The 15,305-nt window shown below is 40.4% G+C and overlaps 1 protein-coding gene across 1 annotated transcript; it reads right to left on the reverse strand.

Moving 5' to 3' along the window:
• Positions 1-452: 452 nt before the first annotated feature.
• stk11 (serine/threonine kinase 11) lies at positions 453-13,932 on the reverse strand. Its single transcript, XM_075483609.1, has 11 exons — positions 13,731-13,932; positions 11,782-12,779; positions 7,715-7,798; positions 7,468-7,557; positions 6,981-7,113; positions 6,481-6,617; positions 6,270-6,397; positions 4,245-4,302; positions 3,939-4,132; positions 2,077-2,327; positions 453-1,234 (listed from the first exon to the last, which is right to left on the reverse strand). Exons 2-10 carry the CDS (start codon positions 12,063-12,065, stop codon positions 2,119-2,121), a joined length of 1,317 nt encoding a protein of 438 aa, XP_075339724.1. The 5' UTR covers positions 12,066-12,779; positions 13,731-13,932; the 3' UTR covers positions 453-1,234; positions 2,077-2,118.
• Positions 13,933-15,305: the final 1,373 nt, after the last annotated feature.

Genomic DNA, 15,305 nt, shown 5'->3' on the forward strand with positions numbered 1-15,305 from the left:
GCAATGTTCCTCAGCGTGTTAAATCGAGGCATCAGTCCATCCCCTCTGCACTGCTCTCTGTGTGTCTCGCTGAATGGGGAGCCTCTGTGTCAGCCTTGCTGACGTGGGTAGAGTCACTCCTCCCTCCCTCCCTACCTCCCTTCCTCCCTCCCTCCCTCCCTCCCTCACAGCTGTGACTCACCTGCTCTTTGATCTATTCCCAGTGAGAAGCTGATGATGGACCCGGCTGCGTAAGAGCGGGCAGGGCTCTTGCTGATGTGATCGGCGCAACAAAGCGTCATTAGAAAAACAGGGGACTGGGCAATTGTCAGGGCTCACTGCCTGCAACTGAGCGACACCGGCGCCGACTACAAAATGGTCGCAGAGAGAAACCGATGATGTAGTGTTTGAGTCAGTAAGACCCTTATAAAGGACGAGTAAAATAAGAAAAAAATAACAATTGAACAGGCATAAACCACTGGGCTGTATTGCAAAAATAAAAATATGCTCTACTAAAATGCAAACAGAAAGGATAATCCAACAAAATAGCCTGTTTGGGACAAATTTTATATAAATAATAATTAAAAAAATATTCATTGGAAAATTAAAAATAAAACCTAAATGAAGATCAAATATCCTAAAAGGTCAGACGTGGATCTCAGAGCTTCAGTCTGTCAAGTCTGTCCACACCCAAACATATTCCCTTACTTCCAGCTCTGTACAGCATGCATTTTTTGTGTTGGTAGTATCATGATAACCCATCAGAGATTTAAATATAGAATTATTCATAAGTTGTTGTTTTGTTTTTTTTCCTCTTTAATTTTTTACACATCACAATGTGTATTTAAAAACTGCCATTAGGGTTCTGTAAAAACAAATGTAATCAAAGAAACAGAAGGTGGTGGGGGGAGGGGGGGATGGGCAGGAGCTGGGGTGATGGTGTCTGTAACGTCCGTAGGAACACTTTGACCCTCTGACAGATGACAGAATGAGGAGGGGGAAATTAACTGGATGACACAAGCTGAAAGGAGCCAAAAAAAATTATAGGAGAAAATAAACAGCATCTTCACGGCAAGTGCCTTAGTCTCAGAGCAAAAAGAACATTTCATGCTGTCCTCCTCCTCCCGATCACTTGCACCTCATCTTCAGATACTCTGCAGGCCAGTGGTCCAAGGAGGTGTGGGGACAATAATGTCAGCAGGTTTCTCTCACAACTGTGACAACTCCAGACACAGAAGGACGAGGACAGATCAACCTGAAAGGGACAGAGACAGAACAGAATAGAATCGAAAACAGGTGTCTGGTGGAGTCTGAGTTGTATATTTATGTCGACACAAGTTTCCCAGAGATGAAACCGAACAGTACGACAGAATCTTATGACAGTACTAGTTGCTGCTGTTGAAACGGAAAGAGTCAACCCACAGAATGACAAAGAGAGACAAACATCCCACAACCTGCTTTGATCTAATCCGGGGTGAGTCATCCCCTGAACAAATGAATACACAGCGTCTCTTCTGCCCTGCACCCAAGACAAACAGCCGTGTTGTGAGTGCTTCGTATGTGTGCAAGACAGAAAGAGCAGCTGTGGGTGGTAACTGGTAACGGACGACAACCAGTACCATTTTTTCTGCATCTACAACACTTCATCTGGACAAAGGCCACGAACAAACCCTTTAAGAGATTAAACGTAGATGCATCTCAATTTAGGAAAAAAACAAAAGTTAAATAAAATTAAAAAAAAATAAGATGCACCAGGCTTGTCATGGGGCAGTTTTTGTGAGTGCATAAGAAAACGCCCCGGTGTTTGCATGGGGACAGGTGGTGAGTCAGAGCAATGCTTACTGAATATCAACACAGAGTTTCTCTCTACACCCATTTTCCTTTTTTACACCATCTCCTTCTCGCCAAGTCTTGCTCGGTTCCAAGACATTCTCATCTAATTCTTTGTTCTGTTAATTTTTTTTTTTTTTTTTTTTCATAAATCTGGAGCTGCAGCACTTCTCTCCCCCCTTGATCTACTCCCTCTATCGACTGTTGAAAAAGCGTCCTTCAGAAACACACATTCAGTTTCTGCTTTTGAAGACTCCACACACTCACCAGGTAGGTTGTTGCTGTGGGACAAAGAGGAGGAGAAGGATGTCATTGCTGTTTGCAGGTGGAGAGCTTGCGGATTTTGCTGGCTGTGGAGACTCCTTTGCGTGAGGGGTTGGACGAGGAGGAGGACCTGCGTTCGGCTTTGGCCTTGCTGTTCAGAGACCCCCCCTCTGTTCCGTTCACACAAACTGGCTTGGCTACGGCTGGGCTGTGGTCTGCATTCCCCTGATCCTGACCTTCTTCAGCCACTTGCCCTAAAGACACACACACACACACTTTACAATCAAAAGATATCCAACACACAAATGTTGACGGAGTTGAGTTGGTACACCGAGTGATACAAATGTTTAAAAATGGTAAACATGTTTTCTAAGACCATCGAAAAGCTAATCGGTTTACAGGAGAATGTCAGGTCACATAACCATAACAATGTGATAACATAATAATAAGCTACAACAACAGGAAATCCACCAGGTGAAACATAAGGTCACACCATACATTTTTACTCATTTTAAGTGCAGATGTCTGTGTCAGCATGTGCAGTCGGGGCTTTTGGCAAAATTTACCTCCCGCACACCAAAAGCTAACATTACAAGCAGTTATATGTGCATAGTGATAATGTAAAATACAAGGTCAAACAGTTCAGTTTACCATACAAATTATTCAATCCCTCCTATGAAATATCCCATGTGGACAGTGTGTGGGGGGGTTGAAGATTGGAAAACCATTCATACTCCCACACCAAAACCCTTTCAACTGAACTATTTTTAGACCGCTTCATTCACATTGTGCAGCTCCGTTTGGTTTTTATGTGGGGCACCACTTCTAGATACCCAACACCGACTACTGCATGTATTATTACTGACTGTTGCTTAGCAACAGATAAAGGATCTGAAATCTAGTGGGAAATATGACAAAAGAAGAGTCGGCAAACAAGTTAAATCAAATATAAAAGACTATGTTAATAAATATTCACCCCAAAATCTTTCAACAGGGAGCTTGAGCACAGTTAATTAACAGAGACATCTTTGCATTTTCTGAAACTGAACGAAACAGGATTTGACAACGTGCAGCTTGTCCCAGACAGACGGAAAATTAATTGGATCAATGCACGAGAAACAAGTCGTTTAACGACCATGAACAAAAATAACTTACACTGGTATCAAAGATGTTTTGCTTTATAATACTGGCAAATTCCAGGAACTTCAATGTCAAGACAAAAAACTGTATTTGTGAAAAGCGACTATGGGCTCATTGTTTCTTTTCTGACACAAAGTTCTTCAAGGACTTAGAAATTAATAGAAACAAAAAACAAATAAAAACAAATAGAGAAGAAACTAAAAGAAGGATAAAATGAGAGTAAACAAATTTTAATACAAAGTAAACAGTATTGTGTGTAAAGATCTGATTTTGCTTCAAGGATTACTTAGAAGAGTTACCCAGAGGGATGGGTGGCACTTGCCTAATAAATGGAGTTAACCACTAAAACTGCCAATTTAGGTGGATTTTCCACTACATGCAAGTGAGACGTAATTCTCCAGGTACTAAAGCTCTTTTGGATGCGTGCGATTTTCACAGAGTGCCCAATTTCCACAGTTTTCCTGAGCTATGCAGCACTATCACTGCGAGACACAGTAGACTGGTGTGATTACTATGCTGTGATGTGCAAGTTTAAAAAACAAAAAAAACAAAAAGTAACCTAAACTTTTGCAGTCCTGGTCAGATTTGCTTGCAATAAGGTTAAATAATACTAACTGGCACATTTCAATTATTTCCAAGGACATTTTAGATTCTTTTCTTACAATGCAGAGGAGCAAAACAGAAAAAATCCTACAGCTCTGTAGTGCAATTCTACACACTTTTACCTGGCACTGTGAAGTCCTGAGTGTATATGATCTCATCCTCTCCATCATAGAGCTCGTCATCATCATCCTCTGTGTAGCCGTGCAAATCTTCCAGATAGGGCACCACTGTCATACTCCGCCAAGGGTCCCTATTTTCTGCGTTGGCAGGGATAGGTACAGGGGGCTCTGATGGAGGGTGTTTCTTCCGCACCCAGCTGGCAACGTTTTGACAAAGGTGATGGATTAGGAAGACAGATTAAGAACAGGTCAGCGTTTTGTTTACAGAAATATATATCTGTTTACAGATATATGTATCAAAATACTTACTTGTGTTGCCTTATGTTTTGTATGGAAAACCTCTTTTCAGGATCATACTCAAGCATTCCTGAAAGACACATCGTAATGGTAGATTTAACCACACTACCCTGAAAAGTTCCCACCGAGGGTTTAGCGAACCGGTTAGGGGTACAGCAAAGAGGAGAAGGCTACCGGAAGACAGATGACAAACCCTTTAAAGGAACATCCATTAATACCAATAATAATCTCATTCGTCACCGTGTCAAAGCACCCTGCTTAGCTTTAAGGAGTCAATTATTCTCCGTAAGAAAACCATCAATGTGAACGGTGTATCAGCTGTACCGATGTAATGAGGATTTTGTGCCTTAATTAAAATAATGTGGGACGGATCTCTGGGAAAAGCAGAATGTCAGCGTGCTAAGGCAGAAGTGATGTGGTGCCTATCCCAATTATGTAATGGTCTCCCACCAGGCAGAAAAGGGCAGAATGCAGAGAGCTGATAGTAGTGCAGCGCCTGCTGAAGGACACCTTTTGTAGCACTGGGCTTATTTTAGACCATGTAATTATGGACTGACTATCTCTCAGGTGCTGCGTCATCACAGACAGACGTCACACACTCAGAAAATGAGGGATAGAGGCCCGATGTGAGCCGTTTCTTTTCTTTTTTTAACAGGAATAAAAACAGTATTTTACTGTATTCATTATTAAACACCTGATTTACAATGACAAAGACATTGTTTTAAAAAAAAAAAAAAAAAAGCACTTTGCACAACATAAATGTAAAATCCTCAGAATTTAAGTATCAATGTGTGGTGGATTTATTTCCTAAAAAAGAGGACAAAGAGTGTAAAACTGGATAAGAGGATGGAATAATACTTTGGCATTCTGCCTTCATTAAAAAGTTTCATTAGTTAGTTCAAGAATATAATCGTCCCAACAGTCTTCTAGGATTTTAAGGTTAAGCTGGTTTGCTTATAACAACCAAACATTTGTTTCACAGCAAGACTCTGGACTCTTCCTTGTTTTATGAGAGGCAGAAATATTGCAGCATTCAACTCACAAAAAGCATCGCCCGACTATTAAGTATTCTGCTGCTGGCTCCAGATCAATGGAAACCACGTCAACAGCAGAAGGGATTTCTACATTTTGGAGAAAGCCTTGAATGCTGAGGAGTCATAGTGACACAGCACCCCCTACTGGACACAGAGAAAAGATCAAAGCGCCACGACAGCCAGTTGGTGATTTATTACAGCTGCTAAATGCCTCGGCAGTTTCATTTCCACCCAGTGTTCCATTTTCTGTTCCATCACATGAACTTAAAGCAACATATTAATGAAAAATACTTTCTAAGCCACTATTAAAATTAATGCATGACAGATCCTAATGATACAGAACACAAACATTTATTGTTATCGTAGATCTAAGACATTCAATTAATTATTTCGACACTGCACTATGAATCTACCCTTACACTACGGTTGACATCTTAAGAGGTATAGTAACCAGCCACTATTTGTAAACGCAACATTTATACTGAGCCCTTCCTCCTCTGCAGTGCAGAGTAGCAGTGTTCAGCGAGAAGAAGAGAGACTACGATCAGTGACAGAACAAAGCAGTAAAACCAGAGAATAAATAGAACTATATATATATATATATATATATATATATATATATATATATATATATTACCCATGGTTTCACAACATGTTTACAGTTTGTAAAGGTCCACATTTTTGTGAGGATGTGCTGCATCATCACATTTTAAATATGCTTGTCCCTGTTCTGCCAATTGAGCTGAAGTGTGTGCGTGTAATACGACGTGTACAAAGAAAATAGGAAAAACAACAATCTGAAGCGACTGCCTCGTGTCTGTAGTCTTCCCACACACACGTGCCAATTTTGCTGGCTGGTGTCTACACCCCCTCTGTCCAAAAACATCCTGAGCACAACAAAATAAGAGAAAAAAAGCCAAAATATACCAACAGAGAGTCATTTCTGCAAAGATATGCGTCACCACAAACTTTTTATTATTCTGCTCGAACTCAGAGCCCTCACCTCGCAGCAGGTCCGACAGAAGAGGTCCACATTCCTCAGGAACAGTGTAGTCTCCTTTTCCAATGTTCTCAAATAGCTTATAGATATTGTCTCCCTCGAACGGATAAAGACTTGTCGTAATGTTGTATCTGTTGGGAAAAACTGAAGGTCAATAACAGCAAGAGAGACTCTGTAAGATGAGAGCAGCGTGAAGGTTGAGACTGTTACTCACAGTGTTACTCCAGCAGACCAAATGTCCACTTTAAACCCTGAAAAGGTGTCCAGTCCGTTGGCGATCTCTGGGGGCTGGAAGGCCGGCGAGCCCTGACTGGTGCGACATGTGTCATCCTCTGCAAATGGGTGAAGAGCCTAAAAATACAGGAAAGTGGGGGAAAAAAAACATTTGTTCATATGGATTTTTCTACAAACACTATCAATTAAATAAATGAAAAATGTGTCGCCGTTTCCCTTTTAAGAAAAGGGCAAGTGCAGACACAGACAGACGAAGGCCACACAGTCAACATTCATGTCAAATATTATAAACTAACAAAGTGTTTCTGCACAAAAAATTTAGGGAATATTCAACCGTAGAAACATTTGTGCATGTTTGAGCACCAAAAACAAAAAAATGCAATAAAATAATGAAAAAAATGGCTATATAAAAGAAATCTTTTAACATTAGTTGGATTTGGTGAAATTTAATGATGCTGGTAACAGCCGGTCTGCGTTCACCTCTGCTACTCCCAGGTCGGAGATTTTAAGTGCCCCGTCTGTGGTCAGCAGCAGGTTCCCTGGTTTAATGTCTTTGTGAACAATTCCCTGGCTGTGCAAATATTCAAGGCCATCTATGAGTTGGCAAAAGTACCTGCAAAAGGCAACAACAAAGAAAACAAGGGGGAGTTTTAGCCACACACAATTAAAAAAAAAAGAAAAAGAAAAGGGGAGCCTAAAAAAATTAACAATGAGCACATCGCATAATTCATCGCTGCGGTCAGAAAGAGCTTCGTCATTCAGTACTTCGACCTCTTTCTAGCAGCAACATTCACACATTTTCTGCTGGGTTATTTAAACAGTAGAGGCTCTGCAGATTCAGATCTAAACTTAGGCCCAGAGAGACGGCTGCAGAAAGGGTCAGACTAATTATAGCACAGCGGCTTAGCGAAGGAGAGACTAGAGTGAGAAGAGGGAGAGGAGGGGGTGGGAAGAAAAAGAGTCTTACCCGTGAGCTTGAAATACTGGAAACCTTTTCTCCGGGACGCTGTCCAGCATTTCTTGCATCCCACAAACGCAATACTCCATCACCATATACGTAAGTCAGGAGTCAAAGAATGTTTCCAAACCAAACAAACACATACTTTAATAACAAGAACCAGTTATAAGCCGTAAAACTCAGATACAGAATTAGAATTTATGCAAATAAATAAACCTTTAACAACATCAACAGTATTGTTAAAAAGAAAGGATATATTTTCTGCTTCTCTTCATTATAGAGCACATCCACTAACTGAATCACATTCTTGTGTTGGAGTCTTCTTAGCAGCTGAATCTCCCTATAAATGGAAGAGAAAACAATGAAAGATCAGGAAATAAAATCCACAAAACAAAGGAGGGTTGCAACATTTAATACTGACTCAGTGCTGGTGTGAATACAGACTAAAGACCAGCTACCACAAACACACACACACACACACACACACACACACACACACACACACACACACACACACACACACACACACACAGGCCCCCTGGCAACAAATGCCACTGCACAGCACAAGTGTAGCGCATTAGTAGTTTTATAACTTAGATGTTGAGCAGGAAAGAGAGCTGTTGACAGTAGTAATACGTGTCTTGCTTGTATTTGTAACTTGATTATTCATTTTTTTAAGTCTTTTTTCACTGTAGCCAAGTGGTCAAGCATAGAAGCAGTCAGTTACACGAGTTTCATTATAAAGACAGATAGCCTGACACTTCACTTCGCTACCCGAGGAGATGGGAGTTTAAATCACCAGCATGGAAAAACCCCTTGAGACTCAACATTCATCAGAGAGCTGTGAGTGTGGAAGCTAATGAATCTGGATGGGAAGAGTAGAAAGGACCAACCATAGACTCCCCCCTCAGCATAGTGCCAACATTCAGACACAAAAGAGGAAGGAAGATTTTGCTTGATAATCAGGGGACAGGGAAACTTTTCACTTGATTCTTAAATAATTATCGCGTCAAATACAATGGTGAATCTTTCATCCTCGTATGTTTGACTTAGTATTGTGAAATCCTACTGTGTGCTGCGTTAACACTGCTGCACAATACTCCTACTACCATTATGAGCAGTGGGTAACAAATAGAAATAAGACTTCTGGCTTAATGCAAAACGTGTTCCTAAATCATTATTTACCATTAGGAGTCATTTGCTTCCTCTCTGGATTATGATGGCTGCAAGCGCTAACTGCGCCGTTATGTCTTTACCATTTCAACAGCATATTTAGTTAGAGTAAGAGGATTAAAAGGACAATACAACTGAAGTATAAAAATGCAAACAATAAGTTTGAATCCTTGAAGGGGTGATAGACACCACCTCTCCAACAAGTCAGAACAATAAGGGAGGTGTGTCTATACCTAAAATAATAATAAAAAAGCTTTTAGGATAAGATGATGATGAAGCATCTGCCTTCACACAAAACTGGAGCATTTCTGTGCCTTATCACCACGGAGTTGATGAGCTTCGTCAGTCCTTTGCCTTTAACTCAGCTTCAACACTGACAAATGGATATGCTGGGCCTAGTAAGCTTCTTGCCTTCTCACGAACAGTTACTATTGCATGCTGCATTGGTAGAAAGTGCACGGTGCGTGTGTAAAAGAAATATGATAAAAAAAAAAAAAATACAGTATGGTGCAATAGTCTCATGTCAAGCGGTTTTTCAGTAGAATACTAAAGACAGTGTACACTGATGAAAAAACAAAACAAAAAAAAGACACCGCTCACATCCACGGCACCAACTTATGAAACAGAAGTCGTGCTGACACTGAAAGCACAGCGACTGCTGCAGTCCATCTGCAGTCTGAGTTCAACATTGTACTGAAGGACCATGTGCGCTGACAGCCCGCAGGCTGCAGAGCTGAGAGGATTGCAACACACCGATATGGAAGCAACTGTAGTCATGAATCAGCATCGTAAATAACTGATTCAAATCTGAATCTAAGCCGTGCTGGTGTGTCTGTGTGCGTTCCACTCATTCCAGACAGGTATTCTTGGGTCGTTACCATGGAAACAGAAGTGGCATTGCTCAATCGATACCAGCATGAGCAGGCCCATCCCGATAGCAACACTGCAGAAGCAGGAAGTGTTTGGTAGACAGGAATGTTAAACAGCCGCTGGATTGAGAGGATGGGGGCTACTGTGGCACTGACGAAGCTCATAGACAGGACTTTCGAAAGACTGTTTGCCAAACCGTTTAAGATCTTTCAAGTTACATAGGCACTGTGACAAATGTTATGAGATTCTTGGTTTGACGGCTGCACTTGTCTTTTCAACATCACAATCATAGTGTCCTATGCACTAAGACTGTCAGTTAATTGCTATATCGTTTTAACATTTGCCAAAAGCAGTCGTACTAATGACGTCAAGTCTTGTTTAAGCCGTCTCCCGTCAATTTCAAACCCACAGGTTTCATAAATGCAGCGCAGCCCTGAAATTTTTCAAGTAGGTCAGCCCCCAAGAATTGACTGAAAATGTCCGAATGAGCCTGAGGGTGAAGCGTGAAAGTACCCAGCAGGATGAGTCAGTGCAAGCCGGTTTGTTCAGCTTATCTAGATGTTTGCTTTCTGCTCAATGTTGTGGATTCATCAGCACATGAAATGCTGATATTGTGCCTCACCTATCAAGCTAAATGCGCTGTATACAAAACACTTCCAATTTCCTCAGGTTTGCCTTTTGCACCATGTCTCGCCCCCTGTGCTTTTACCCTGGTGCCACTTCAGTGTATTTCCAGTTGTGAGAATACATCTTACGTGAAGAATCTGCTGCTGTGTAGTACAGGTTTCAAAAGGCAGTTCATTTTCTGCTTCTTTGGTTACCATGTGTATAAATGGCACGCAATATGTCAAGCTCCTCCGTTCAGTAGTCCATCTCAAGGAATAAATATACTTCAGTTTAAATTCAAGACAACAGCTGAAATATGTAATGCTTCATGCAAAGCCCTGAACAATTTGTTGTGATCTGTAGCACTCTTGTAAATGAAGGATTGGGCTGCCACGGCAGAACAAGCGTAGCCACTGATGGAGAACTACAGCTGCTGCTGGGTAATTTTAGTCCCATTTAGCTAACTCCCACCAGAGGAGATATGGTATCTTTTAACTTAAAAGGTGCCCGTCTTAAAATGGTAAACTTGATCGAGTCAGTCAAGAAATCTAATAATATAGGATTTAAATCATTCTAACTGAAATGTCCATCATTCTTCTGCAGCCATTTTGACTTTGGCCTAAAAACACATCTTGCAGCGCTTTTTTTTTTTTTTTTTGTCTCTGGGTGAACTCGGTGTGACAGTTTTTCAGAGATATGTTTATAATTAGCACAGGCCCACAGCGATATGTTGGACCGATAGTTAACAACACTACTGTGATTAAAACTTCTGATGCTCATCAGGAAATGGGTGATGTGGAAAAATGTTTTGATAGATGTGCATCACAGTGATATCACCATGGCACTAAGACAGAGAAAAGATGGTGAAGTAGCTTCCTATTTTCTGGGCTCGTTGTTATTAGACCTACAGCTATTTTACAGTTACAGAAATTTTAATGTAAAACAAAGTTAGAGGTTCTTTATGGTCATCTTATTACCATCTCAATCAAACAGTTTGGGCTGCATGGACTACAAACAAGCTCAAACATCAAAATACAAGTTATCAACAGAAATCTGAGCAGTCATTCTGCCGCTGTAGCCTTTTAAAAAGAGAAGATTTGGATTGTTTTAAAATTCAAGTACTTTATTTGTCTCGACTAACCTATTAATACTTGATCTGAGGCGTGAGTGTATCTGAAGACTTGTGACGAGGGTTCCTCGAGTCTGAATGGTTAAGAGAAGTACATTTCTTGTTTACCTGACTACTGGAAGTGTTAAGAGCATGGAGACACAGCAGAAAGAATTATTCTTTCAAACTATCTGCATCGCTGGGACATTGGACAGACTGACCGAATCGGTAAATAGAGAAACAAAAAAATGGTAGGGGGCTGCCGCTACTTTTTTTTCCAACAGAAAACACAAAACTAAATGAAGCAAGGGACATGGATAACAAGAGAATGAGACAAAAGGCCATTCTCACAGTTGTAAGAAACCCATATCACTGTTGGGAATATTCATTAAATTGTCAGTGTGGTGACGCAAATTAATTAACTCATATTTTGATCAAGCATCACAGTCTAGCCAATGCAACCACGCTGCAGTACAACTCACTCTCTCCAAGTAAAGACTGAGAAATTCTAACTTCATCTTAAATGATGACAAGACAATGCGTGATAACAAAATCATAAAACTCACTTTTTCACATTGGCTTCTCCATTGGGAATCCTCCGAAGCTTCTTCTTCTTCAGTATCTTGACAGCCCTGCGACAAAGGGTCTCCGAGTCCAGCATTTCTTTCACTTTTCCATAAGATCCTTCCCCTAGCAGATCACCCATAAGGTACTTTCCTATCAGCTTTGCTCTCTTTCTCCGTGGCTGGTAGATAACCTCCGTAGAGTCAATGCGGTGAATAAAAGTGTCCATCTCCATCAGTTCATTTTCATTCAGATAGCCAAGATGATGCAGATCCCTGGCACTCATGACTGATGGCTCTACAATGACAGCTTAAGCCTTATGTGCAAAAATGATAATAATAATATTAATAACTAAAAAAAGTTTTGCTAACAGTTATGATTGCTACTGGGGTCTAATCAACTGCTTATCTTTCAGCATGGAACCGAGAGTTTCAGTTTGACAAGACAAATGATGAAATACTGAAATTTGGAACGGGAGTAATGAGGCCTGAGAGTAGAGGAAGAAGGTGGGTGATCAATCTGAAATTTGTAAACATTAGGGCTCTTTTTGCTCAAGAGGAAAGAAAATGGGTGCAGAACCGGTTGGCCCCAGTGCTAATTTAGCGCTTTATACTGTGCATTATGAATTAAGTAAATGATGAGTGCAGCTGACGAGAAATTGGAAAAATGATTATCCTACAATGTTATTCGACTTTCTGTAAGTTTCAATTATCTATTTATACATTTAATACCATACAACTTTAGGTAAAGGCAACCAGTCTTGCTTCAAGGCTTTGCAGCAATGCATTTCTGTCAAAGGTCCATGCCGCATGGCATAGTTTCCACGGGACACATAAGTGTGTATAGATGGACTGGATCCAAGCATAGATCGACAGCCAAAGCAGCAGTATGAATCCAATCTTTGGTCTCAGTCAGGCTCCAGGAGTTGGACTGAACCATCCAATGTGATGAACCGTCTTCAGGTGTCCTCCATGTCACAAAAGTTTCAACAGCCTGGTACCTGTTGGGGGGGGCATTAACGTAAATATACCAATGGCTTTCACTTTCTTTTGAACCAAGTACAAAGAACACGTAGAAAAACATCTTTGAAGAGCATATATGTACAAATACAAATACAGTTATAGTATCAAAGTCTTAAAGCGCAGCTTTGACTTTATGGGTTATACTCGCATCCAAATTTGAGGGAGGGTTAAGCAATTGCAGCTCTTTAAATTAACAAGTAGAATGCTCTTTCATATGGGCTCAAATGTTATTGGACAATTGATTCAAAAGCTTCTTCACAGACTGGCGTGGGATTTTCCTTAATGAAACACGACCAAAGGGTAATTTTAAGAGTGTAAGTGCATAAATAGAAAATTACCAAAAAATGGCCAATGTCTAAATGCACTATCGACCAAACTGTACACGTTTTTAAAGTATTAACATTTGGCTAGCTGCTATGCTAGTGTAGCAACTCTGGATGAATGAATTAGCTTTCCAAATATGAACTAACACTTTGTAGTGTCTCGATGTGCATATCCTCAACGACCACGGTCATTTTAAACTTCAAAACAACGACAACTTAACTACTGCTTTCGATAAGAGCTGACAGTGCGCAGCCTGGGGGGGGCAACCGAAACGTCGTCACACAACTCTAGCTAACGGTGGATGTGCAGCACAAGCAGCACTAGCTAGCCAACTTCGTCTGACGTTAAGATTGGCTAACTTCATCTCGTTTGCCGGTAAAACGGTGGCATACTCGGTGACGCACATTTTTTTCCAACTATCCTGCATTATGGTCACCCAATAGCGAAACGAACTATAGATTCGACATCTAGCGTAGTCCCAGACAGACTAAAAAACAACAGATGATTACAGCTAACACAAGCTAATCGATGGTTAGCTCAGATTCCACTGTAAATTGCTAGCTGGTCAGTTAACAAGCTAACAGGCTCCCGGTACCGGCTCTCACCTAAATCCAAATGAATGTATCTCCGTTGCAGGTCTTATTTGTCCTTTGCCTGTCCGTCCTTGATAAAACAAATTTTTCCTTTGAGTTTGACTCAACAGCGGTGAAATTTACTGACTCTTCATGTTACTCTTTGCCTCTCAGGTTGTCGCCATCTTGTTTACCTCCCCCCGATCTCAAGTATATCAGCCCCACACGTTAATGCGTCAAATCAAAGTTTTACCCCGCACACTGGAGGGACGAGGACAGCGTCAACAACTGCTGACAATTACATCTGTCGGCTGCAATTCTCTCGGCCATTTAAATTTAATTAATTTTTCCAACAGATATTTGAGATATTTGGGACTTCCAAGAGGAAAATAGACTTGCCTCTTAACTATTAAATAAAGGCATAATAATAATAATAATTAATTATTATTGTTATGCACAGAAAAAACATGAAGAAATACTAAATGAATCCAAAGAATGACTATAGTCATGAAATGAGATAAAGTGTGACAACAACAGAAATGCGAACAACCGTAAAGACATGGGAAATTCCTACAAAGAGGGGCAAACCACAACGAATCGTTTAAAATTTGATAGATGACAAAAGAATTACAAAGGAGACGCAAAATATTCCTACTGACTTGTGTCTCCCTTTTTAACGTTTATTATCCAGTAATCACATTTCACACAAAAACGGAAAGAAATGACTTCTTATGTGGTCCTTAAAACTAAAATTCGCCAGCATAAAAATAAAAGCAAAAGGATCAACTGTGGACCAAGTGATGTGTTGGTGTTGTACAGAAATTTTATTTTATTTTTTTTAAATCACAGGTATGAAGAATTGATTACTCTCTCACTAATGCCTAAATATTGAGGGCATGTCACATACTAAATCTTAAAAAATGTCCACAGCCATTTCTAAATATCACAGAGTGTAACATTTTTGGCAACAACTATCATTATTAAGTATGAATAAATATTTTAAATATTGAATCGACATAACAATTGAAACAGCTCACACTTACACGTAGGCCTTATTCTACAGTATCAGTCAGAACTTGGTGTTAAACCTGCTTCTCAGATGACCACCTTAAAATTGGTCAAATTCATGATTTTGGATTAAATTTCAGACAAAACAGGTTATCTTTTATTCCATTGGAACTTGTAATAATTTTTCACAATGTCCTAATCCTTTTTACAGACCAAATGATTTGTATATAATAATGCCACTGATCAACCAACTTTAATTACCTTCAACTATGGCTTGTGTTGCCTTCCGATTGATGATGTGGCCAACAAGTGGGTCTCGCTTTGCTGGGTTCTCTTGAGTTATATTTGTCCCGCGCAAACCTCTTTAGGGAATGGCAACCTGAAGGTCTGATTTCACGGATCTGTCGCCCTCCAACACTGACTGTTGGAACCCAGTTAACCCTGCTTAGTGGCACTGTGGTCCAGAGCCATGCAGAAAGTATGTGATATAAAGTGTCGACATGGTTACATGAGCACCTGCACTCAGTACATGGGCGTACCATTAAACTGCAGTGGATTTATCTTAACTCTAACCCCACAGTTAATAAACAGGAACATCTG

Source organism: Odontesthes bonariensis, chromosome 14, assembly GCF_027942865.1.
Source record: "Odontesthes bonariensis isolate fOdoBon6 chromosome 14, fOdoBon6.hap1, whole genome shotgun sequence".
NCBI lineage: Eukaryota > Metazoa > Chordata > Actinopteri > Atheriniformes > Atherinopsidae > Odontesthes > Odontesthes bonariensis.

Bases quoted from the DNA above. Each gene is read 5' to 3' on its own strand.
- stk11 (XM_075483609.1), bottom strand. From the start codon at position 12,065: ATGAGTGCCAGGGATCTGCATCATCTTGGCTATCTGAATGAAAATGAA. The intron at 7,114-7,467 runs GTAAGACTCTTT...TGCCTTTTGCAG, and splicing joins CCAGTATTTCAAGCTCACGG to GTACTTTTGCCAACTCATAG. The intron at 6,618-6,980 runs GTGAACGCAGAC...CTGTATTTTTAG, and splicing joins CCGACCTGGGAGTAGCAGAG to GCTCTTCACCCATTTGCAGA.